This window comes from Salvia miltiorrhiza, chromosome 3 (assembly GCF_028751815.1).
Source record: "Salvia miltiorrhiza cultivar Shanhuang (shh) chromosome 3, IMPLAD_Smil_shh, whole genome shotgun sequence".
Classification (NCBI taxonomy): Eukaryota; Viridiplantae; Streptophyta; class Magnoliopsida; order Lamiales; family Lamiaceae; genus Salvia; species Salvia miltiorrhiza.
Genome location: NC_080389.1, coordinates 36,066,363 through 36,092,122, shown reverse-complemented (window position 1 = coordinate 36,092,122; position 25,760 = coordinate 36,066,363). Strand labels below are relative to the sequence as shown.

Genomic DNA, 25,760 nt, shown 5'->3' with positions numbered 1-25,760 from the left:
ACGAGATAATGTTAAAAAGTTAGAGGTGGTCTATCAAACTTCATACAAGATGTATTTAAAACTTAATTTTAGGCTCCAAACAATAAGTTGCTCTAAGTTAGAAGTGGTTTGTCAAACTCCAAACGAGATGATTCTTATAACTAAATTTCGATCCTTTAAACTTCAAATGAGATCATGCTTAGCACTCATCTACAGTATTTCAAGCTCCAAATGAGTGATGCTTAGAACTCAACTCCAATCTATCAAACCATGGACGAGATTATACTTACAAATCAGTTATAGTCTTTCCAGCTCCACACGAAATTATTCTCACAAGCCAGTTATGATCTTACGAGTATTTTGGTTTCAAACAATATGATGCTCACAAAATTAGCAGTGGTTTGTCAAGTTTCAAATGAAATGATGTTCATAACTTAATTTCAACCTTTGAAGTTTCAAATGAGATAATGCCTAACACTCAACTCCGGTCTTTCAAGCTCCAAATGAGTGATGCTTAGAACCCGGCTCAGGTCTCCCAAAATATAGACAAATTTCATATAACAAGCTTTAGATAAGATAATGATTAGATGTTCGACATACAAAAGTCAAATGTGATATTTCAAACCAAAAACAAGATGATGCTCAAAGTCTTGTAAGATTCGAGATGACGTTCATATATAAGATGTGATCTTAAATTTTGTTTATCAATTTATAAAAATTATACTCCTATAAAATTAGTAAATCTTTCCTATACATTATAAATAAAAAATACGATGTGTCAATCCTTCATCATATCCTATGTCAAATATACCTAATTTTTTCTTCTTCTTATTTTTCTAAATCTCCAACCTCACATCAACTTTTTATGAAATTTCATCAAATAAAAATTTATAAAAAAAAGACAATCTATTTTAACTCTCACCAAAAATTAACTGACAAAAATTATTGAGATTATTATAACTTGAACTGTACCAGCAATTTATTATGGTCAAATAAAATTAAAATTTAAAAATAATTTATATGAAAATCATTTCATATGCTATAATAAAAAATACTACTCCCTCCGTCCCTAAAATAAGTTTATCTTTTTCCTTTTTGGGATGTCCCCCAAATAAGTTCCTCTTTCTTTCTTTCCATTTTTGGACAAGTACCCCACCACTAATAATACTTTATTTATTCTTACTTTTCACTTATTCACCACTCCAATACTAATTATAACACTTTTTCACATTTTCACCACTCCCAATACTAATTATAACATATTTTTCTCTACTATCAATACACTTTACCATTTTTTCTTAAAACCCGTGCCGTCCCCAGAGAGGAACTTATTTTGGGGACGGAGGGAGTATACAATAATAGTTACTTCCCTCTGTCCCTAAAATTTGTGGACCAAAAGAGATGACATGAGTTTTAAGATAAAATATGATAATTATGTTTAAATAGAGATTGGGTTCCATACTTTTTTATAAATAATGAGAGGAAAAAATTTGTGGGGTCATTTCCAAATAAAAAAAGACCACAATTTTCAGGGGCGTCTCAATATAATAATAAAACCACAATTTTTAAGAACAAAGAAAATACAGTATAAAGTGGTTCCCCGTCGAATTTCGACGGGTTAATATTTTTATTAAGTGACCTGCGGCGGCGGTGGTGTGTAAATTTTTTAAATTAAATTGGTAAAGCATAAAAAAGTGTTAATGTGACCAAGAGAAAGAAGTACAAATTTAAATATTTAATAGATGCAATTAAGATAAAGATAATAGATGAGAAATATTTGAAAAATAGGATCTTTGAATTTCTTATTTTTATAAAGTAATTCATCTTTTTTTAAATAATTAAATCTTATAGTTAATACTAATATAAAAATAAAATTAAATGAATTAAAAATCAGCCAAAAGGCAATTCTCGACAAACGTGCAACTATAGTTGGAAAAAGTAACTAAGGTAGAGTCAATTTCTCTATTAAATAAAAAGTTTTATTGAAATTAAAAATGTTTGCCACATGGCAAGACCTCAACGGCGAGCTGCATTAAAGCATTGGCACGATAGAAGCACCCGATATTATGGCCTTGGTCGTTTGTTAGAGGGTGGCGTCGGACTGCAGCACTAGTATTCTGCAGGATTTGGCTGTCTGTCAAATACTAGCTCGCTTCCCCTGTCGATCGGCAGCCGGGGGTTCCCATCGCCTGTCGAGTTTTGCACTGGCAGGAACGCTAGATTTATCGACGGATAGGAGCTGCCCGTTGTCCAGGAAGCTGTAGAGTATGTTGTTCATCAAGAAGCATGCGGTTGTGCCAATTGCGTGCGCACCTCAAATCCCCACATTAATTGATTTCAATGATCATGGAGAAAAAATAAATTTAAACCAAAAAATCCAACATCTTTGATGAGTAAACAAGCATAGATGCAAGCCATTTTATTTCAAAATTACCCCTGTTTTTTTGTAGAAATTAGGAAGTATGCATATCTGTGTTCTAGCAATCACCAATCTATACACTATTAGTATAGAAGTTTTTTTTTCTTTGTTATAGTTTTATGGCCCAAACTATGCATACACCTGTGTATATATGTATCTATACGTCAATATATGTTTATATATATGTACAAATTTTTTATTTTTTCTCACAATTCTTCCAAAAATCTTAAATTCTCTGTCCACCACCGTTCGATGGCAACAACAGCAGCACCACTACCCTCTTCCTCTTGTCTTGCTTCACCACTACCCTCTTCCTCTTGTCTTGCTTCGTTCAACTAATTCCTCTTCTCTTGCTTCATTTGACAACAGTAATAGCATCATCGTTCGTCGGCGACAGTAAAACCACCACCACCATTGATATCTCTATCTTTCCCCCTCTCGCACGATCAGTTAGCCGCGAGGAGAGAGATCTCCAAATGCCTGCTCCAAATACGTCTATCTTTTGTTTGTCTTTTCTTAAACGATATTCGCTATTATTTCCTATAAAGTACTCCCTCCATTTACTTTGTGGGCGGCACAGATTTTAATAAAGTGGTAGATAGTAGTGGATATTGTTGTTGGTGGAGTTTGATCCCACTATTATTGTGAGTAGAGTTTGTGAGACTCTATTTCTATAAATAGAAATGAAAATGATATTGTGAACGGACCAAAATGGTAAAAGTGGAAACGATATCGATAAACTGTGCTAAATCTGACTCGCCCTTCGTGTCGTCGGTATCTAGTCGGTGATTAATTTTCCTCAGTATTTTGCGAGTTTTTTTGTAGTGGTATGTCTTTTGAGATCATAACAATTTAATTTTACTTTTTGAGAAAAATGATTTTTCAAGATGGAATCCTCGATGGTCCAAGACTAATTAAGGCAAGGATCACTATTCCTAGACAACAATATCTTGAGACTGCACGCAGGGCCCAAAGGTTAGGGTTGGTTTGATCCATTCAGCTGCATTTGGTTGTTATTTCAGAAGATGTTAATATTTTCTCCATGATGGAAGTGAATTTTATACTGATGGCTATTATGTGCTTGGGGGTTGAGTTTCAGATCACATAGCAATAAAGATGAAAAATAGACTACAACTGTTGGTAGATTCAAAGCACTCCCACTAAATAGAAAAGTTAGCATCTAATTTTTATGAAGTGATATTGTGTATCCCTGAATTGTAGTTTGATATTCTGATCACAATCTTGTATTTTCATATTCTTGAAGCCCCATCTTTGCTCCCAAAGAGAAGCATCCCTTCGTCAACCTGCTTGTCACTCTCAGATATTTTTTATCTGCCTTACTTGCATGTTTAATTCTCTTTGTAACTTTCCTTCCGGGAATTCCACTTTAAGACATTAGAGAGGGCTGCACAACATTGCTCAACTGCTTTCAAATCTACATACCCTTCCAATCATTCTGATAAGGTTGTTGGACTTGGATCTTGAATGCTTCTCTCGGCTTAAAATTTAATGTCCTTGAATGTAAAAGAATGACTATTATTGAATAAGATTTTTCTACATGTACTCTTCTTATTCCTTGTCACTCTTGTTTTAGTGTTACTACAAGTTGACTTGCTGCAATTTATGATGGTGTGACTTCAATGACTTTTTTTCATTAGTTGGACAATGAAGCTACTTGCAGGCATAATTTTATTATTCTTAAGGCATACTTATTCTACATTTTCTTTTGTTAGCCTGCCCTGGCAAGGACTTAAAGCTGTTACCAAGAAGCAGAAATATGGCAGGATTAGTGAGAAGAAAATGTCGACTCCCATAGAGGTACATATCATGTTCCATGTTGGTACTTGATTTACAAGTCGGATATGGTTGTTCCAATGTTAGTTTATCTAGTACAGATGTTTTTTTTAGCATCTTCGTATCCAAAGATCAGCATATTTGAGTCCACATTAGTTCACACATTTTGTTGCACGAAACCCCTTTTGTTGAATTTAAGCAATTTTAATTATCACGGGAAACAAAGTCAGAACAAAATATGAAATTCGTATTCAAATGAAGTAACTAGATTGAAGTTTGATGCAGTACTGTTTACCCAGATTTTAAGGCTTGCACAAAAACACTACTAGACTCAGAAGTGGGAGTGATAGTGAACTCAGCGGACAGCAGCCGCAAGATGCGGCAGCGGAGACTGTCGATGCTTTGCTATAGGCTGCTAGTATGATGATATAAACGATCTCATGACTATAGCATTTGCTAGTGTTTCTCTGGATTCGGAAGGCCGCACAACGTTACATATCGCTTCAAGCAATGGGCATCTTGACATTGTTGATTATCTTATTCGCAATGGAGCGGTAAGGACTACTGGTCTCACATTTGATTCCAGAAAGCTTTATAGTTTTGGCTATTCAACGTAATCTCTTTCAATGAATTATTTTACTTTGTTTTTGTCATTCATTCATTGTCTATTGAGAAGTAATGATTTCATTGTTTCCTACTATTAGATACGTTGAATAAGTATGATGAGATATCTCTGAGTGATGTAGCATTCTAGGTTGGCTTTGTGTGCAGCTTTGTATAAGAGAATATGCATCTGGACTTCTTAAATTGGTGAATTTTGATAATGTTGGAAGTGTATAGTTTAGCTGCTTAGGATAAGAGGGGGTTTAGAGGTCTATTGATGACAACATTTATCTTGGAACTTTTTTTGCTAGGAGTTGTTTAAAGCTATCTGTCAATAACTTGAAAGATGGTATAGGTAGATGGCAATGAAAGATGCAAATCTTGTGTGCATTTTTTTTCTTTTGTATTGTGCTGAAGTTGGTGTCAAAACCCTTACGAGTGATCGATGTTGTAATTTTATGATTCTCTCCATGGTTGATTAATTTTGCAAGAAACTAAATGACGCTTTTTTTTTTGTTTATCTTTTATCTGAGAGAGAGAACACTACATGGTTTTGAATGCATACTTTACAATGTCATCTGATCTCCCTCCATCCCCTCATATTCTTTTTTTTTGTTGGTTTTAATTGTAGTAAGCCATTAACGTGATCGTACTTCGGGTTTTAATCAAAGCTGTCGTATTGGTCAACGTACAAATAAATTTATAACCTTGCCCAAGACAGGCGTAGTGTCAGTGATAACGAAAATAAGAAAAAGGTGGGGTGGACTATCGTCTTGGTCACGAGACACCTCTCGGGACTAAACTCAAATTGACTTGAAATAACGAAAATAAACTGAAAACACTGAATGGAAATATCAGTAATAAAAGACAATCTGGTCAAGACGAAGAATCTATGGATAATCTCTTACACTCGCTCCTTGGTCAAGATATTCATTACAATGTTGTATCTACCGGTTATAACTTACCAATGGTCTGCACCCCCATTCTCACTTGTCACATGCACTTCCATCATCTAAGAAAATCTATCATTAAGTGTGTTTAAGATAAGGGACACCCTATACCATTAAACCATCCCGACTTAACCATGCAATAGGACACCTCAGAGCATGCAATTAAATCGAAAAACATTTAGACCTAGATAGACCCGATATTGAACTTAGGCAGACCGTAGTCTACTTCAACCTCTCGTGCCGCAAATACTCTCAAGACGCATAGTGATCGTACATACCCTATAATCTTGATTTATTAGTGATCTAAATCTACTCAATTAATTAATAGCATGTTAACTAATCAAGTTGAATTAGACACTTGGTCATAATGTCCAGCACTTCGGAACACAACATGCAATTACTTAAGCACACAATTAAACCTCTCGAGTTTATAAGTTCATATCCACATCATCTATGCCTTGCCCAAATTTATAAACTTCGCTAGACATAAAGTAAATTGCTGAAAACAAAAGATAAATAAGACATAGAAATAAATAAAGTAAACTTACTTAATACGAGAAAATTGGGCAGGATGCTACGCTGCCAACATAAAGCATAAACTAAACGTCTTGCTCAAATTAAGACTTGAACATAAATAAACTAAATGCAGAAAATATAAAGATTGTTTTTGGTACTCGCCCTACTCCTTAGTTCGTGCACACTCTCACCCCACTTCAAATGAAATGAGAACATGTATATATAGAGATCCAAGCGTGGGCCAAAGGCCAACACACAACTAAGGTTTTGGAGAGTTCAATTCCGGCTGGAGTGTTCTTCTTCTGCTCGAGATAGAGTCCACAAGTGCAAGGACTCTATCTTTGATAAAACTTCACCCTTTGATCAGTGCATATCTTCAAACCTTCGTCCATATCCTCTCAGCGCATGAGAAAAGAAATATTCCCGCTCATCTTCTTTATGCACTGGATCTGCCACGTCAGCGTCTAGCCCTAGACCCCTGGTCATGATAAATTGCTTCCCTGTTCACCATCCATGTCTTCATTCTGCCCTTCCACATGCCCTCGATACCTCTCGTGGTGGATACTGATTTTCGAGCGTAAATCAGGCCAACATCTTGGTCAGCGGCAAATAGCCTTAGCTTGCAACACTCTCTCCCGAAAATTGCTCCAACTGCCCAGGACTCGATAGAACTCCTCCTCTGAGCGGTACTACCTACTTGATCAACATCATGCCCATCATGTCAGCAAATGTAAATCTCGATCTTTGGATTGCATCCAACCTGCAGGCTTCGTTAGACTTGATCGTTGAGGTGCCTTCCCTTTTCTCATCAGATTTGCTCTATTTTACCCATTATAGCATCCACGAGGCCCTGCCAAACAATTGTTATTCCAAACACAAAAATAAGCAAAAATACACATAAATGACTCGATCTAGACCTAGACACACAAAGAAAAAAGAGCACGAAACTTGGGCTCGTTAGCCATGAATACATTTTTTTTTTCTGGCAGCGGAAGAAAGTCTTATTTCATTTTCTTTGGAAGAGGATGTTAATGCTTGTAACTTGGAGAAGAACACCCCTCTTCATTGAGCAAGTCTCAATGGCCACATTGAGGTTGCGAAACGTTTGATTCTCAGTGGAGCTAATATCTCGTCAATGAACAGCCACGAGTAAAATCCTGTTGATTTGTCAGTCAGCAAGGGAAAGATGGATGTGATCGATGCCATCAATGAAGCTATAGTTCAGGTTGATCTCGCAAGAACACCAGTTTCATAGTCTTGTAAGTTCGTCCAAAGAAAAAATGATACCAAGCTCAAAACTCTTCTCTAGATGTAATTCTAAATCTATTGGTGATTGAGATACTTTTGATGACCTACGTTGTTTTAAGGGGTATTGGAATCCATCAACACGTACAAGTATGGTATTACTATCCTCAAAACGTAGTCATCAGAGATGAAATTTCAGAGTTAATTTGTAGTATAGGTTTATGAAATTGTATAGTTTTGATGTTAAGTTGTATCTTACAATTGGTGAACTTTTAAATCCCTCAGATCTATATCATCGGGATGGTGGAGTGGTAACAAGTGAGAGGCGAGTGCAGAGATAGCTTCGGGTTACACCCAAGAAAAGGGAAAGAGGGATAGAGCGGCGGAATTGAAGGCGGAATTCTTTGAGAGAGAGAGAGAAAGTAGGGCAATACAGAGCGGCGAATTGAAGCCGGAACTTCGAGAGAGGTAGAGAGTAGGGCAATACAGCGGCGAATTGAAGCCGGAACTTCGAGAGAGAGAGAGAGTAAGGCAATACAACGACGAATTCAAGCCGGAACTTTGAGAGAGAGAGAGAGAGAGAGTAGGGAATACAGCGGCGGATTTGAAACAAAAAAAAAATGGAGGTGACAAAAGGAAAAATGGAGGTGATTTTAGGGTTCTGATGAAATCCGTGTTTTTTGGTTAAAAATAAGGCTTTATTAGAATTTAATTAGAGGATTAATTAAGCTTAATCCATCCCTTATTATTTTCCAAAGTAGAAACGAGCCATTATGGGTGGGACAACCCAAAAAGAAATACGTGCCATGAATAGCAGGACGGAGGGAGTACTATATTTATATCTAAATGACACTAATTTTCTTAGTAAATGTGACCTTTAATATATTAAAATTATACTTTTAGATGTGGTTGAGAAGAGCCTTGGCAAAATAAAATAAAACAATAATTAAAAACTTAAAAGAACAAAAAAAGCTGGAAAATCACAGCAAAATTTTGCAAAAAAAATAAAATCGAAAAGAACAAAAAAAGAGCGTTGAAAACTAGAAAATAAAATTAAAAAAAATTATAATTAAAAACTTAAAAGAACAAAAAAAGCTGGAAAATCACAGCAAAATTTCGCAAAAAAAATAATCGAAAAGAACAAAAAAAAGAGCGCTGAAAACTGGAAAAAAAATTTACCAGTGGGTTTCGAACCAATAACCCACCCATTTATAATGAAGCGCTTAACCAACTGAACTAGGTAGTTATTTACCATAAACTCTATTCCGATTTTATTTATACTATAAATGCGTTAATTCTAATATTTTTTTAAAATACATAAGTTGGATCCGAATCTGGGTCGGGTAACCCCAAGATCCGTGCTCACATTTTGTTCAGCGCGCACGTAAGTATGCCTCAACTAACAAAATGAAACAAGTTGAAATATATTAAGAGTTAAAATGGACGAAATAGACCTACCGTGTAAATTACATAATATGCCTCCATATACATACGAATTACATGAATATATCAATTTAGATTTACATAAAATTAATTTTATCTGCTTTTATTTTACATCACTACATTAATTATAAATTTATCTTTGATTTTATATTAACCATTAAAAGAATGATTTTTCAATTTTTTTATATTAATTTGTACTTCCTCCGTCCCTATTAATAATACTCTCTCCGTCCCATTAAAACTGGCCACGTTTTTTTTTTGGTTTGTCCCACTATTTCTGTCTACTTTCTAAAATAAGTTAAAATTACACTTTATTAGAGTCACTAATTAACTCATTAATTAAACACTAATTATAACCTATTTAACTCTACTTTTTTTCATTATTCAATCTAACCCTAGCCGCAACTTCTCGTATATATCTCTATCTCTCTCTCTCATTGCTCGACCCCTCTGCTCCTCTAGGGTTTTCACCGTTGAATCGTCATTCAAGCTCGGGTTTTCACTCTTGGTCCACCGCGATGACGAAAAACAGCTCTTGTGAGGAAGATCCGACATCTCTGAGCAGCGTCCTCCTACACCCACCTTCCGTCGTTGATTCGCCGTCAATTCGGCACAGATTTGGCAGCGATTGGCCATATTGTGAGGAAGGAACTGAGAGCGAAGGCTCCCCCTTTCACCCCGCCGCCTCCACCGACTCTCCGTCGATTCGGCGGAGATTGGTGTTCAATTCGCCATTTCTTGAGAAAAACTCTCAGATCCAAGGCTTCCCCGTCGGATGTGAACCTGTCGCAACCTCCAATAACTCCCCGGCCTCTCCAGAATCTCCGTCTGAATCCACTGAGAACGATGAGGATCTCTCTGGGCTTATTGCGGCCGACACACTGTCGTCGTGGTCCCTTGGAGTGTACGGCGCAAATGCACTAGACGATACGGACTTTGGTGGGTGGACGCTCGTCCCTGAAAACGGAGGAGCAGCCTGTGATGAAGAAGGAACTTACAAGATTCCAAATATTGAAGCAAATGTTTCCTTATTCGGTGAGAAGTTTCCTTTTGGGATTGTTCTCTGATTTTTTATGTGCTTACAGTGGGGATTGAAGCATGCATGCATTGTTGGTTGTTGGTATAAAACGTGCTGAAATGATGAATGCTATGTGACAAATTTATGTGGTGATTTTTTTTTGTCTAATTTCTAAGAAATTTTTTTGAAAGTAGAGGATATATGTTTGATTGCATTATGTGAACGACCGTCTGGTGTCATCTTTGATGTTGATGTAACGGGCTGTTTGATGCAGTCTGCTGCCTTCATTGATGTTGTTGTATCTGGTGTTTGATGGTTTGGGCCGCCTGGTGTCTTCTTTGATGTTGTTGTATCTGGTGTTTGATGGTTTGGGGCCGCCTGGTGCCCTCTTTGATGTTGTTGTATCTGGTATCTGGTGTAACTATTTTTCATTGATGCAAAATAGGCTGCATACATGGTTTGCTCTTAGTACATGGTTGCAACCTCCAAAAACTAATTTTCATTCATTCAAAATAGCCAAAACCTTTCCTTTACAAAATGTAGTAACTGATTTGCACACTAAAACAGCTCACTGTTCTATAGCATTTGTTTTTTAATAAAATAAAACTAGTAGCCCTATATTCCTAACGGTAGGATTTCATTTAGTAGCCCTTGCCGTGGAAAAGGATATTCCAACTTTTCCACAAACTCTTGCACCAAATGCACTGGTGCATTTTCATTCATGTACTTAATGCACTCTTCCATCAATTCTATAGGCACTTCCAAGTCCCTTGGCAGCTGGTTTGCTCTCATTAGTGCATCTTTCCTCATGTGTGGGATCTTGTATGCATTATGACCTCTCTGTTTCATTATCTCCACCATACATGACTGCAAACTTAGAAAAACATTGTTTAGTGTATGAGGAGATAATTGTGCATAAGATTCCTCAACTGCCTTGACAAGTAATTTATGCTTAATTGTTCTAATTTTAGGGGTTTGCATATGCATATTTTAAGTTAAATCTTCTGGAAATTGGTGTGTTTTATGGTTTGTTTTATGCTTTGCAGGAGATTTAGGTTTTATATATAGATGGAAGAGTGCAATTTTGGAGATTTTGGGTTAAGAATGACGTTTTTAGGCACACTCTGTTGTACAGAGCTGAAAAGCCCTCGCCATAGCAGAGCTGCGAGCATAGCTCTGTAGCAGAGTAGAGCTACGAGGATAGCTCTGTAGCAGAGCAGAGCTGAATTGTAGAGTCAGAGCCGAAATCGACATAGTTGAACTTCCCTATGCATAGCTAAATCAGCGGAGCTGAACTCGACATAGCTGACTTCCAGCTCTGTCATGACCACCAGAGCTGACTTCCAGCTCTGACTACCTTTCCAGAGATGACGCACCAGAGTTCGCTTAAGTTCCAGAGCAGAGTTACTCTCGCCAGAGCTAAATTTCCAGAGCTGACTTCCAGCTCTGCTATGACCGCCAGAGCTGACTTCCAGCTCTGCCATGATCGCCAAAGTAAATTTGCCAGAGCAGAGTAAGATCGACAGAGTCAACTTTACAGAGCTGACTTTTCAGCTCTGCACTACTCGCCAGATCTGAACTTTGCAGAGCTGACTTTCAGCTTTGCCATGACTTTACAGAGCCGAGTTTCCAGAGTTCGCTAATGTTGCAGAGCTACTATTTTCGCCAGAGTTGAGATGACTTGCAGAGCACGCCAGCTGGGCTTACCTATGTTTACACGATTCTATTCTCTTTAGAGTCCAGCTTTGCAAGGCAAGTGTGATGATAATTAGGGTTGAAGGAAGTCTATAAAAGGGGCTGAACGTGAATGAAGAAAAGAATCCTTCTGCCTCCAGGCGCTTAGTTAGATAATCTCTTTGCCCTAATCTTTAGTTTCCGCCTAGTTAGCTAAAGTTTAGGTTTTTATTGCTTTCTTAGTCTTAGTCTCGATTTCTGTTCTAGTTAGTTTAGTATAGTTCTTTAAATTCAAGTTTAGTTTAGTTTAGCTTAGTTTTGTTTCGAAGATTGGAATTGAGTGACAGTAGTTTCATCTTTGCGACGTTTTACGGTATTTCGGTATTTAATTTAATTTACTTGCTTTCATGTTTATGCTTTCCTTTAGATTCTGCACTTTAAATTCTGCAATTTCGTTTCTGCCTAGTTAGATTAGATTAGAAGTTTTTAATTAAAGTTATTTAAATTCAATTTGCCTAGTTAATTCCTTTACTTTAAGTTCGTTTAAATCTTGCCTAGGGTTTAATAGTTTCTTGCCTAGATAATTTTAAGATTAAGTTTTAGTTAAGTTTAATTTACAAGCATTAGTTAATAATTATTTTTCATGCCTAGATAATTCTTTAGTTTAAGTTTCTAGTTAAGTTTATTTTCCCAGCTTTAGATAATTTTACATCTTTCAATCCTTAGTTTATAGCTTTCTTGTGACATAATTAATTGCCCTTATAAATCTTCCTTGAGAGACGACATTGGGTTAGCTTACCACTGCTAGAGTGTCCTTGTTCTATTGCAAATCAATCTAGCGTAGTGTTTAGGTTGAGTCCACAAGATCATCACAATTGTAACACGCAGATTCAATTTGAATGCTCTAAATAGCTCTAAACCATCACAGGTCATTCACATTTGTATCCGGACTGTTTGGTGGTTGATGAACTATTCTTATATCGAATCCTTGAGCAGTGGTTGCAGCCCTAAAATCGGGGTTTGAGTCATGAATATGGGATTTCGCATTATCTTGCTGAATATAGATCAGTTTACTTGCAAATGCGGGCCACTTTGCAATTATGACTGGTACAAGCTATTTTTAAAAACAAAAAATGAAAGAACAATTTCAAATTCATTTGAAAATAAAATATATAGCACTTCCACATTGCATACATACTTTAGGTCCTTTGCATACCTTGTTTATGAAGCGGTCTTTCATGACCTCCTTGGTGATAAATTGAATAGGCTTCGTTTCCATTGTGCCCACTGGTCTAGTTTTTGTTGTTCCTCTTGGCAGGAACTTGTTCCGTTTATGGGAAGATTCCAAGCTTCCTATCAAATAAGTATTCCCCTGAATCTGAAAATATTAGCCTACCAACAGCACACACAAACATTACCTTCTTTATGAAACTCTTACTCTTGCATGTGCGGTGAGGATCTCCCTCAGCCGGTGTTAGGTAAAATCTATGTGCTGCCTTTGTGATATAGAACCACTTTTTATCTATGTGAACGGTGTTGTCCATAGCCTTAACTTCAAAGCCAACATAATGCGATCAAATTCTAATGCCTCTAATGAAAACCGCAGTCGCAGCAACTTGTTTGGGGCTGTGAGATCAGGCTTATTGCACTTGAATGCACTCTGATCAGCCCCTTGTTTACCCATCTCCAAACAGTGCTTTTGCTTTGATTAATCCCAACTGCAAGTCGTCGAATGGTTGATCTTTTGTGTAGCTCTAGGCTTTGAATTAGCTCTATGTTGACACTAACTCTTTTTCTCCTAGCAGCTCCTGGTTTGGCATTTGTTAGATATATTTGCTCACCATTTTCCTTTTATTTATTCACAGCGGCCCAAAGACGAGTAATGTTGCGTTGAGAGGAATTGAAGAGTGATGCAGCCTCCTTCGTGACTCCATATCTAGGCTTGTCATTCTTCAAATTTGCTAGAAGATATTGCACTATTTTGTTCCTATCTTGATTAGAGAGGTTTTTGCTCACCATATCTTAGAGTTTTTTGGTTTTTTTTGGAGATGCAAGTGATCAGATTCAACTGCCAAATGATGGCATATTTATAGTGTAGAATTTGATGGGAAACTAAAAATGCGTTCAAATGTTATGAAATGAAAATATTTGGAGGCAACAAATTTGAGCTGCCGCCTTTTCTTTATCTTGTCTGTTCCTGCACTCTTTTTTTTTTTTTTTTTTTTTTGTTATTGAAACAGCAGCCAATTTAACTTTTTTTGATTAAATTGAGTTTTTTCAAATTTTAATTTAATGATTTAAAATTTGAAGGCAAAATTTAAATGGAACAACAAACAGCCGCCCATCTCATTTTTTAAATTAATTTGAGTTTACTTTGATTAAGTAAATGGAATAGCAAAGCGCTGCAATCTCATTTTTAAATTAATTTGAGTGTTTACAGATTTTTTAATTAAATGATCTAAAATAAATTAAATAAATAAATTATAAATAAATAAAATAAGTAGTTATAAAGTTAGTTGGGATTAAAATTTTAATTAAGTATCATAAAAAAGTTAAATTGTAGGGGACCATACTAATTAAACACTAATTATACATTTCTTAATCTCCGTGCCGAAAAGAATGTGGCCGGAAATAATGGGAAGCAGGGAGTAGCTCCTTTTTTTTCGTCTATCCCATTAATAACGGCTCCTTCCAAAAAAAGGAAATTACTATCTCTCATAAAAAGTTGTGGGCTCCATCACTATCTATCATTTTTATCATTTAATCACTATTCTTTTTAATAGCGGTGCCCAGGAGTATTATATATTGTAAAATCTATATAATATATAAAAGATGAGTTTTTTCCCTCCAATTTTTCCTTCCATTTTTCTCTCTCTTCTTTTACTAATTTTTTCACTATTTTTCTCTTTTTTTTTTCTTTAATTTTTTTCTAAACATCATCAAATTTAATTCATGAAAAAATACTTAATATACTACATCTTAAATTTAAGTTCTTGAAAAAAATCTTTAATATGGTATAAAAAATCATCAAAAATGAATTTGAAATGAATAAATCATTAAAAATTGAAATTAAAAATATTTTTTTTTCTCTCTTCATTGACATTTTACAACTTTTTATTTATATTTGTGTATGAAAATATTGATTTATTTATTATGACAGTTAATACTCTATAATAATAATAATAATAATAATAATAATAATAATAATAATAATAATAATAATAATAATAATAATAATAATAATAATAATAATAATGTGTAATGTCAATTTTCATTATCAAATAATTTAAATTTATTTAATAATTATAATTATCATTATACTTTATACAAAGTTGAAAATATACGTTTCAAATTCAAGATTTTATTGAGTAATTGATGTGAATTATTTTATTTTATTATTAAAATATATTTTTTATTTATTTATATTTTAATTTTATTCAATATTTTTTTATTATTTAAACATGTCATTTAATTTCGATGTTTGCCGTGCATCGCACGAATGGACGTTCTAGTTTATTACAATTATTCAATTCTTTTTTTTTTGAAAAGATGATCAATAATGGTTCCCCATTTCCCCCCTTGGTGACTCAAACCCCCGACTTATTGGTTGAAGGGGAAACATCTTACCAACTGAGTTGCACTTCTTGTCTCAATTATTCAATTCTAACAATTTATTAATGTGAAGTTACACCAACTCTCTGCTAATAGCTGATAAAAGCATATAATAAGCAAGCTAAATCGATTGCTCGAATCTTACTAAACTACCACCTTTATTTTATTGATTATGCTAAGACCACCTTAATTATTATTTTGACTGAAGCACTAATTTTATTAGTTTGCATTATTGATGTTGAAAGAGTAACAATGCAAGTCACCTTCCTCTGCTAGCTAGGGTGTTAGTTATTCCCAAGAAAATACTTTCTCGGCAATTCATCATGTGTGATGGCTTGGGAGAATGAGGAACATGTACGTGTGTTGTCGATCCTAAGAGGAGGAGTGGAATGTCATAACAAATATTCTTCAATATCTGATTTCAAACAGGATTTGGAAGAAGGCGCTTTGGCACATGAGGAATCGAAGATGGGATGGGTTTTGTATGAGAAATTAGACCATCCACAAATCATAACTCTGCTCAACCATGTTGCATCCGCGCACTGTTGGATATATACTAGTTATATGGTGCAGTTTTGGGGAGTAGTAAAAGTGGAGGGGCGCCATCACTACCTGTCTTGCTCACACCACCCTTTTCTTGTTTATTGTCTCACAAAGGGGGAGTGTTGGTACAGGAAGCTAAGCAGGGACCATGTGTATGTTGTGGACGTCGGAGGAGGAGATGATGAGCATCTTGGAGCTGTAGGACGGGCGTATCGGAATAAGCAACCCGAATCCTCACCCGATTTGAGGCTCTATTTTACCCATGAATTTCCCATGAGGGATGAAGCTGCACGCTGCGGCTTTAGAAGTTACATGGCAGTGCCTCTATTTGATTCCCATACTTATCAATACTATGGTGTGTTGGAGCTCTTGCATGGGAGTTATTTAAATTGGAAAGATCCGCTTTCTATATTGGATAGAGCACTACAGGTTATTCTTCTCAAGGAATCCTAGCTACAATAGCATTTTGATTCATACTAATCACATTTATTATTGCATACAGATTGCAGGGTTGAGGTCCACTCACAATTCCATTTCTATTAGCGGCTCCGCAAACAAAATGGTAAACATAGCATTCCTACTCATCTTTTAATAAACTTATTCAGTGACTCAATTTTTTTATTTAAGAAGCAGCAACCTGAGAGCGAAATCACAGAGGTACTTGAATTGGCTATGGCGACAGTTCCGCGACTACATCTGGCACAAGTTTGGGTTCCATGCCAGCAGTGTGTCAACATGGACACCAACTTATGCTGCATGGAAATAGCATCTTTCATAGATTCTCAAAGTAAGATGGTCGATTCATTGGATGGTAGTGATTATGCTATGAAAGGCTATTTTGAGGCTTGTCAATTTCATAAGCTACGAATAGATATTAGTAGCTGCCACTCGAATTTATGTGATTTAACTATATCTAAGAATCCGTTGGCGCACTATACCCAGAGGGCTAGAATGTCCTATTGTTTTGCAATTTCTCATATAACCAAAAGCAACAAGCTGTACGTCATTCAGTTTTTACTTCAACCGAAATGTACACAAGATGCATACGGTGATTATTCTCTGCAATTGCTCTTAAGGATAATGGAGATGAATCTCAAAATCTTTACATTTGTATGGGGAAAACAACTATTAGAGGAATCTCTAAAGCTGAATGCAATTGAATGCGAATCAATTGATAGTTTAACTGTGATGAAGTCCTACAAGCAAAACTTTTGCGAGTTGAACATGACAACATACTTGAAGACGGTTGACTCGTGTTGCCTACAACCCTCCTCCGTTGGTAGGGACAAAGGATGGGTTTTTCGCTTGCCAACCAGAAAAGGCTTATGTACAAATCATGTTAAAAGCAACTCCCTACTTATCAAGGGGAAGATGGAAGCTTTTATGGAGAAAATAGCAGTCAAAGGTAGGAAGCACAATAAATGGATAGTACAATTTTGGGCTCCCAAAATGGTGGAGAATAGGTGTTATCTAGAAACTTCAGATCAGCCTTATGCTGTTGGTTGTCTTGCAAAAGGTATAGGTTTATTTAGGAAGAAATGTATGGCACATTACTATTGTATGGGTGATGAAGCCAGAGAAGAGGAACTTGGACCCCCCGGACGTGTCTTCAGAAATGGGCATCCTGAAATCACCCCAGACCTCTTTTATTACACTACCAAAGAATTTCCAATCAGAAACTATGCAATGCTTTGTTGTAATCGAGGATACTTAGCTTTACCCATACTTGATGATGAAGACAGTGACAAGTGTGTCGGTGTGCTGGAGTTCCTTGGATTTTATTATTCTGATCTTCGAAACAGCGGAAGAGCACTGGAGGTACTGTGTCTTCTTAATTCATACTTTGTGATTATATAAAGTCAATGTGAAAATAATGTTCATTTCCATGTAGGTAGCAAAACTGTGCTCAACTCACATAGACTTCCACCCAAGATTTTTAGCAAATGAACCAGTCAATGTATGCTTCAATTCTTTCAGCAACATGCTTATCTATTTTTACACCAATTCACTTGTAAAACTCTGCTTCTGCCATAATATGTTCTATTTGGATCAGACTCTCTCTTGCAGGAAAAAAGCTTTAACTGAAATCCGCAATGTCCTTAAACTGATCACTGGGGGCGACCTTCCCCAACTCCATATGGCAAATGTTTGGGTTCCTAATAGAGAATGTGTTAGTATTACTAATACTAATATGAGTTGCATGCAACTCGCATTGTCTACTAACCAATTATGGTGGAAACGTAGAGATAAAGATGAAAGTCGTTGGATTCATGTCCAAGCTAGAAAAGGGATTGTTGGGATGGTATTGGCATCTGAAAACAAGTCATGTTTTTGTCAAAATTTATGTGCATTCAGCAGTGTTGATCAGCCCCTATCACATTATGAGATGAGTGATAGACGTGATGTTTGTTTTGCAATTTGTTTGCAAAGTTCACACACTGGTTACCTTGTTTATGTTGTGGAGTTCTTTCTCTACCAAGGTCCTCCAACATGTGAATATGTTCGGTCCTTCTTGAGCTTGCTACTGCCAGTAATGAAGCATCAGCTCAGGTCATTTAAGATGGCATCTGGGAAACAACTAGGAGAGGAATTGGTGGTTGATGTTATCGAATTTTCTGAGGCAAACAAACTCGGTCCCTCTGAATCAGAGCAGGCAGGTGTGTTTCCAATCAAATTTAAAAGTGTGCAATACAAGCATCAACATGCTCAGGTTCACCAAGAAGCAGAAGAATGCAGTGCTGCTGCTTCAGATTCCAAGAGGGCAAACAGAGGAAAAAGGAAAACAAATCTCCATCTCAGCCTCGAGATTCTCAAGCCACATTTCGGGAAGAAGCTACAAGATGTTGCACAAGTGCTTGGCGGTGAGTATAGACAACTATTGTTAGACCTTTCTTGTAATTAAATTTATCTCTAACAATAAGAATGAAAGTTTATTTGTTCTTACAGTTGGAAGATCAACAATAAAGCGTGCATGTAGAGATTGTGGCATTGATAGGTGGCCATGTAATGAAAATCACAAAAATAATCCATCCCTCTTTGGAAGAGAAAGTGTTATGGATTCTCAGCAAGATTCACGACCATCAACCAACAACCTTCAGCCATTGGATACATCTCCCGATCGAGACGTGACACAAACAAACACAAAAGGCGTCGAGAAGGTGATTATAAAGGTGAAATATAAAGATAACATAAAGTTTGAGTTGTCTCTGTCATTAGGAGTGGCAAAGCTTATGGAAGAAGTGGCCACCAGACTAAATCTGGAGATGGGCACTTTCAAATTGAAATATTTGGATGAAGATTACGATGAGATCTTATTAATTAGGGATGATGATCTGCAACTTTGTCCAAAAACACAAACAGCAACAGGCAAGACTTGCATCCAACTGTTGGTTCGGTGAAAAGCTGTATCAAGACATTCTCTATCATTTCTGTTTTAAAAAATTTGGTGCATTGTTTTTTTCCCTTTGTATGTACAAATTGATAACAAAATAATTATGATGCCCAAAATTTTTATTATTACAATGTAATTATAGGATGATTTATTTTTTTGCTTGTTATGAAATCAACTTTAGTTTGTTAAAATATTGTTTATCAGGTTTTAAGTATAGGATTGAAGGAAAGGGACTCGCAGTTAAAATCCTTATGCCTTTTTATCTATTATGAGATGTGATAGAAAATGTGGCAATACGAACAAATATTGGTTTTATAAATTTAAGGGGGAAAGTGGCGTTCATGTAAAATGATGTAAAACGTGAGCATACAAAAATTTAAGGAATCTACTCGTGATATGCTTTCAGCTTTAGAGCACATAACCATATAAAAATGCAGCTGAATCTTTTATAAATAGGTAATGAAACACATGAAGTAAGAAAATTTAAACTATGACTCAGTCAAGATAGAAACATAGATAAACTCGCATTCTCTATATACTCATAATACGCCCAGTCATACGTAAATCTAAGTCACCATTAACAACAAATACAGCCTCCTCAAAACAAAGCAAGGAAAAGGATTCATAGGCATTGCAGAAAATACATTCAACCCAATAAGACTTATGTAATGAAACAACAAAATAAGATGTCAAATTATGAAATTAAGATTAATTTATTAATCCATAAGAGATATCTGGTTTTAATTTTCGGAGGAAATTGAAGCTTCAAGCTTTTAAAATGGTGTTTAAGAAAGGAACTAAAAGGTTTGAAAACGGTTTGTTACTACAGTCAGCTCACACTGCTTTGGCAACTAAAATTTAATTCAGATCTTATAACAATGTCATCACAAAGATCATTCCCAGAAACTACTAAAGCAACTCCTTTCAATCCTAAAAACAATTTCAAACTCAATCAAATCACCGATTATAACAAAGATTAAAAATGCAATCATATAAGCACTTAAAACAAAATCAGGTTACAAGTAAACAAATATAACACAGATTATAACGAAAATCTCAATTGATTAAAGAGAAGATGCAAAAACATGTAGTTTCAGAAGAGTCATAAGCCTAAATAAAAAAATTCGAGAAATTGAAACTTAAACGAAAGTGAAACACTAGAAAGGACGCGCTGAGAATTGGTAGACTACTTGGATCTCTGCCTCATCTTTCTGCGCTTCCTCTTCAACCTCCTCATACGCTTCTTCTTCCACTGTTACACATGATTAAATTAGTCATACATTTTAAAACTAGTATCTGTTATGAACGAATAATCTCAACCAAATATTTACCTTAGCTCTCATGGTTGAAAGAGAAACTCTGATGACAGAATCACCTGGAAATCGGCAACGATGAGCAACGATGAGCAACGATGAGATTGCAGCGGTGAGAATGAACCCTAGGGTTTGCTTTTATGTATTGCAGCCCTTACTGATTTAAATAGGCCGTGTACTTCAAATCCAAGAGGTGGGAATAGGCCAAGCCCATTATGAGGTCCAACTATCAGTACCTCTCACATCTCCTTCCCTAAATTTTACAGTTTCTTTATAATTTTATTTAGGGCTATTGTTTTTATTTTTTTGAAACGTATTTAGGGCTATTATTAAAAAAAAAAAAAAAAAAACAACAACAACTAGTCCCCCCAGAAATGCATGGGCATAACATATTTATTTATTTTTAAAATTTTATATTATGTAAAAATATCAAAATATAATTATTTATGAGTTTGATTAATTGTTAACAAAAAAATTATGTTAATTTAAATATTAGTATTTGATTTAAAATAAGAGTGAACTTTGAAAATGTTATCCACATATTAATGCTTGAATTCGAGTTTTAAAACTTGAATTCGAGTTATAAATAGTAATGTTTGTGAATTCGAATTTTAAAGCTCGAATTCACAACCAATAATATTTTTAGTAGTGAATGCAAACTTTAAAAATTGAATTAACGACTAACATTAGTAATTCAGTTGTGAATTTAAATTTTAAGCTTGATTTCACAACTAAAAATAGTGTTGGTTGTGAATTCAAGTATTAAAATTGGAATTCACAACCAATATTATTTCTAATTTTGAATTCAAGGTTAAAAACTCGAATTGTTGGGAACTTAATGAAATATCATATCCTTAATTTTGATGATACCAAAACTCTTTTTTCTTATTGTAATAGACTAGAACTTTTCGAACTCTGTTAGAGTTCATGTGCCTAGTTAGATTGCTGAAGATTGAAGATGAAGACCTCAACTGAAGATAGCTGTGAAAAGACAAAGTCAAAAACTGATGTTTTGACTGGACGAAAGTCTCACTGAACTACCAATGATGACTGAAGTGTTAATGCGGACCACGTGGAATTAGCGGATCTTGTACTTTCAAGGGTTTAGATTCTTGTTGTTTTTTCCTTTACTTTTTCTTTCAATAAAATTTCTATTTCAGCAATGATCCACACCATTTTTTACCGAATCAAAAATAACTCAGACAATTTCTTCAACACAGTGGCAAATGATGCAAGCTTTGGAATCAAGCCTATATCAAGAGTTTAACACAAGCATTTAAGATTATCTCTTTCTTTCTTCCTTTTTAATACACAAATTCATAGCAGAACGACCTCATATAAATAATGGAAGGCAAGACATCATTTTTTTTTTCGTAAAAGAAGAAAGAAAAAGAGTGATAATACATCTAAAATGGAAAATTCTAGTCTTTGCGTAATTAGAATAAAACTCCAGCAACTTGTGGTTCGAAAGAAATAGAAATGATAAAAATTGATTATACTGAATTTAATTTGAGGGCTATAGAATATATGGTAAAATAGTAAATTTTTCTTTAATTACTATTATTATTTAATAAGGGGCTTAGTAAAAAGGAGGATTATAAATAGAATCACCCTTCTCTTAATGATAAATCACTCTGAAGAAAGCTAGTTTGTAGCAACTTGCTATTCACAAACAACCAAACACTTGGTTGAGTAAAATTAAAGCTAGTTTTTCAAAAGCTGTGCGACTTCACTTTATCTAAATATGCCATCTCCTTTTCTCCCTCAAAAACAGAAACAGTACATGCTTACAAAATACCCTCTATTTATTTATTATTATCATTATTAGTATTGTTATTATAACTGCCGCTTATAATAAAAGCTGATGAATATGATTCACGAAACACAAATTTCGGACAAAACTAGAAAAAATAAAATCATGTTTCCTAACACCATCAATGTCCAAGAAAATCCTCGCCTGCCAACGATTTCTCTTCTCCCCCTTTTTCTCTTCGCCATTTTCTTGATTAAAAAACGGCTTATTACCTCTCCAAAACCCTCGAAGAATCTCCCACCATCACCCCTAAAGCTTCCTATAATCGGGAATCTGCACCAAATGGGCTCGAGCCCGCACAGGAATCTCTCATCTCTGGCCCAAAAACACGGGCCGGCGATGCTGCTCCATCTCGGCAACGTGCCATTTCTCGTTGTCTCCTCAGCCGATGCAGCTAGTGAGATATTGAAAACCCATGATCAAGTCTTCTCAAATAGGCCCTATTCATCTGTAGCAAATGGGATTTATGATTGCAAAGACATAGCTTTTGCTCCCTACGGTGAGTATTGGAGGCAGGTGAGGGGCATTTGCGTCAATCACCTCTTGAGCAGCAGGAGAGTTCAATCTTTCCGAAGTGTTAGAGAGGAGGAGGTGCTGTTGATGATGGAGAGGATTAGGGAGAGTTCGAAATCGGTGGTGAATTTGAGCGATGCGTTTGCTGCCTTTGCTAATGATGTGATTTGCAGAGTGGCCTTAGGCAGGAAGTTTAGTGATGGTGGGAAGTTCAAGAAGGTTCTGGAAGAGTTGGGGGTGTTGTTGGGTAGTTTCGACGTGGGCGAGTTCGTTCCGTGGCTTTCTTGGACCAAGTATGTGAATGCGGTAAGTGGTAAGGTTAGGGAAATTGCCAAAGATCTTGATGAGGTTTTGGAGTTTGTGGTGAGGGAGCACATGGATGAGAGAGGTGAGAGAGGCGGAGGCGAAGGCAAGAAGGATTTTGTGGATGTTTTGCTTGATGTGCAGAGGAATGAGAGGGATGGCTTTGTTCTTGATGAAATCTCCATTAAAGCTCTCATTTTAGTGAGTTGTTTCCTTTGCTTCTTTTTTCCTATCCTATCTGGAGAATAGAGATTGTATGCCAATTGTTCTGTTTTTTGTTGTTTTAGGAAATGCAAATACTGTTTTTGTGGAATTCATAAAAGGGAGTGAATAATTGACATAGCTTTCATCTATAGGTGAGCTGAGGTTCATAGTTTGTGATATATATGTGCATTTTGTGAAGCCTAAAGGAGATGTTTCGATGAGTTTGTGGTGAGATTTCTGATAATTGATTCATGAAGCCAAGTATCTTTCAAGTATACATCTTTAAACAAAGAAATTAATTGATGCCAAATCTACTAAAATTAATGCTTCTTTGTTCTTTCATCAACTCGTTAATTCAATTTCCTAATTATTAATTAGGATTGACTATATCCAATTGGATATTTATATTATTATTTAGCATGTAATTTAAAATTGTAAGCTAATAATTGATTATTAATAGTTAATAAACCTTAAGAAATATTTTCATACAAATGCGTGTTGCGAGCTGCATTTTCATCTTTCAAAATGATCTGTGTTGCAGGACATGTTTGCAGCTGGGACAGATACAACGTCCACACTTCTCGAGTGGACGTTGTCCGAACTCATACGACACAAGAAGATCATGGCCGAATTGAAGACAGAACTGAAAAGCATTGCAGGCTGCAATTCGACCATAACCGAAGCAGATTTAGATAAATGCCAGTATTTGAAAGCTGTGATCAAGGAAACCTTGAGGCTGCACCCTCCTCTCCCTCTACTCGTTCCACGAGAATCAACACACGATGTTAAACTGCTAGGCTATGACATTGCTGCAAGAACGCGAGTGGTCATCAACGCGTGGGCTATTGGGAGGGATCCGTTACTTTGGCAAGATCCAGAGGAGTTTTTGCCAGAGAGATTCTTGAATAGTTGTGTTGATTTGAAAGGGCAGTTTCAGTTCATCCCATTTGGCGCTGGCCGGAGGGGATGTCCTGGCGCTGCATTCGCCCTCGGAGCTGTGGAGCTCGTGCTGGCAAATCTAGTGCTCCGATTCGAGTTTGCATTACCAAGTGGAGAGAGGGGGGAAGATCTGGACATGGTTGAAGGTGATGGGCTCACTATTCATAGAAAGTTCCCACTATGTGTTGTTCCTATTTGTGAGTCTTGAGAAACTATGATACTATTGGAAAGAGCGTACGTTGTATGCATAATTAATGTTATCTTATTTGACAAAATAAAAAATATAAATATAATACTCCATCCGTCCCATTATTGAAGACACACTTTTTTTATTGAGATGTCCCAATAATATAGACACATTTCTATTTTTAGTTAAAATTAGGGTATTATTACATTTAATTAATCCTGCCCTAATTACACTATAAAAGGTGAAACCCTAAACTATTCTAACCTATTCTCCCAAACCCACCGCCCCATTTCTGGAACACACCCAAACCTGCCGCCCATCTCCTCCCCCTTCTCGGCAAAGTCGCCGCCGACGAGCCACGACCACTGCCGAACACCCCTCGCCCTTCCATCCTCTCCCTCACAACCAGAACACTCCCCCAGAAATTTCGGCGACAACAGTGGCGCCCTTCCTAGGCCACCTAGATCCGTCGAACCACCAGAAATTCCGGCGACAACAGCGGCGCCCCCTCCCACGCCCTTCCTCTGCCACCCAGATCCGTCGGCTCTCCTCTCTCTTCAACCAAATCCACTGCCACGTCTTCGTCCTTTCTCTGTCTCTATGATGGCAGCAGCCATCGCATGACCACCACCACCCTGAGCCCTAGCCCTACATCCCGACTTCTCTCAGATCTAGGCATTGTCGCCGTTGTCCTCTCTTCATCCCCGGGTCTGGAAGAGCCCAGTTCCCCCCTCTTCTTGATTTCCCTCTCATAAAACTAAATCTTTCATTATGAATTCATTTTGGATCAGTTTTGCTTTTAGATTGGATCAATTTTTGGCTTGATTGTGCAGTTTGCTTGTGTGAGTTCACGGTTATGGTGATAATGTTGGTCGGCGGCGTAGCACAGAGAAGATGAGAGAGATATTTAGTTAATTGCTTATGAGAGAGTTTTAAAACAAGTTAAAACTTACACTAAACTCTCTAAACTAATCTCCTAAATTCCCGTGCCCCAAATGGAGTATTTATTATATTTAATTTTTCAATTAACAATTTGATCTATTTAAATTCTATTATCTCTTACAACATTTTTTGTAGAAAATCTATTAGTTTATTACTTCTACTAAATATAATTTATTGGATATATATATTTATTTATAAGCCTTATCAATAGCTATAGATATATATCAAATAGATTTAGTGTAATATATAATGAATTAATATATTCATATAAATATAAATATAAATAACCTTAATATAAAACATGTATTAAGGGTAAAATATGCAATCCACATGTTGTGCCCAAAACTCTTTTTCTATTA

General features: G+C 36.1%; 2 protein-coding genes and 1 long non-coding RNA gene across 7 annotated transcripts; 2 read left to right on the top strand and 1 right to left on the bottom strand.

Annotated features, from left to right (window-relative positions):
- Positions 1-15,430: 15,430 nt before the first annotated feature.
- On the top strand, positions 15,431-19,341 carry LOC131016501 (protein NLP5-like). Of its 5 annotated transcripts, none has more exons than XM_057945203.1 (6): positions 15,435-16,225; positions 16,299-16,358; positions 16,424-17,614; positions 17,688-17,753; positions 17,850-18,657; positions 18,743-19,341. In XM_057945203.1, exons 1-6 carry the CDS (start codon positions 15,584-15,586, stop codon positions 19,192-19,194), a joined length of 3,219 nt encoding a protein of 1,072 aa, XP_057801186.1. In that variant the 5' UTR covers positions 15,435-15,583; the 3' UTR covers positions 19,195-19,341. The 5 variants fall into 5 exon arrangements, with proteins under 5 accessions (XP_057801184.1, XP_057801183.1, XP_057801185.1 ...); XM_057945205.1 differs by having other exon boundaries at positions 15,438-16,225; positions 16,430-17,614; XM_057945201.1 differs by having other exon boundaries at positions 15,431-16,225; positions 16,427-17,614; positions 17,688-18,657.
- An 813-nt stretch (positions 19,342-20,154) lies between these two features.
- LOC131016502 (uncharacterized) lies at positions 20,155-20,750 on the bottom strand. Its single transcript, XR_009099027.1, has 2 exons — positions 20,519-20,750; positions 20,155-20,439 (listed from the first exon to the last, which is right to left on the bottom strand). It is a non-coding gene; the product is annotated as an uncharacterized LOC131016502 (long non-coding RNA).
- Positions 20,751-22,174: 1,424 nt separating this feature from the next.
- Positions 22,175-24,589, top strand: LOC131016499 (cytochrome P450 736A117-like). The gene is made up of 2 exons (XM_057945199.1): positions 22,175-23,330; positions 23,875-24,589. Exons 1-2 carry the CDS (start codon positions 22,365-22,367, stop codon positions 24,478-24,480), a joined length of 1,572 nt encoding a protein of 523 aa, XP_057801182.1. The 5' UTR covers positions 22,175-22,364; the 3' UTR covers positions 24,481-24,589.
- The last annotated feature ends 1,171 nt before the right edge of the window (positions 24,590-25,760 follow it).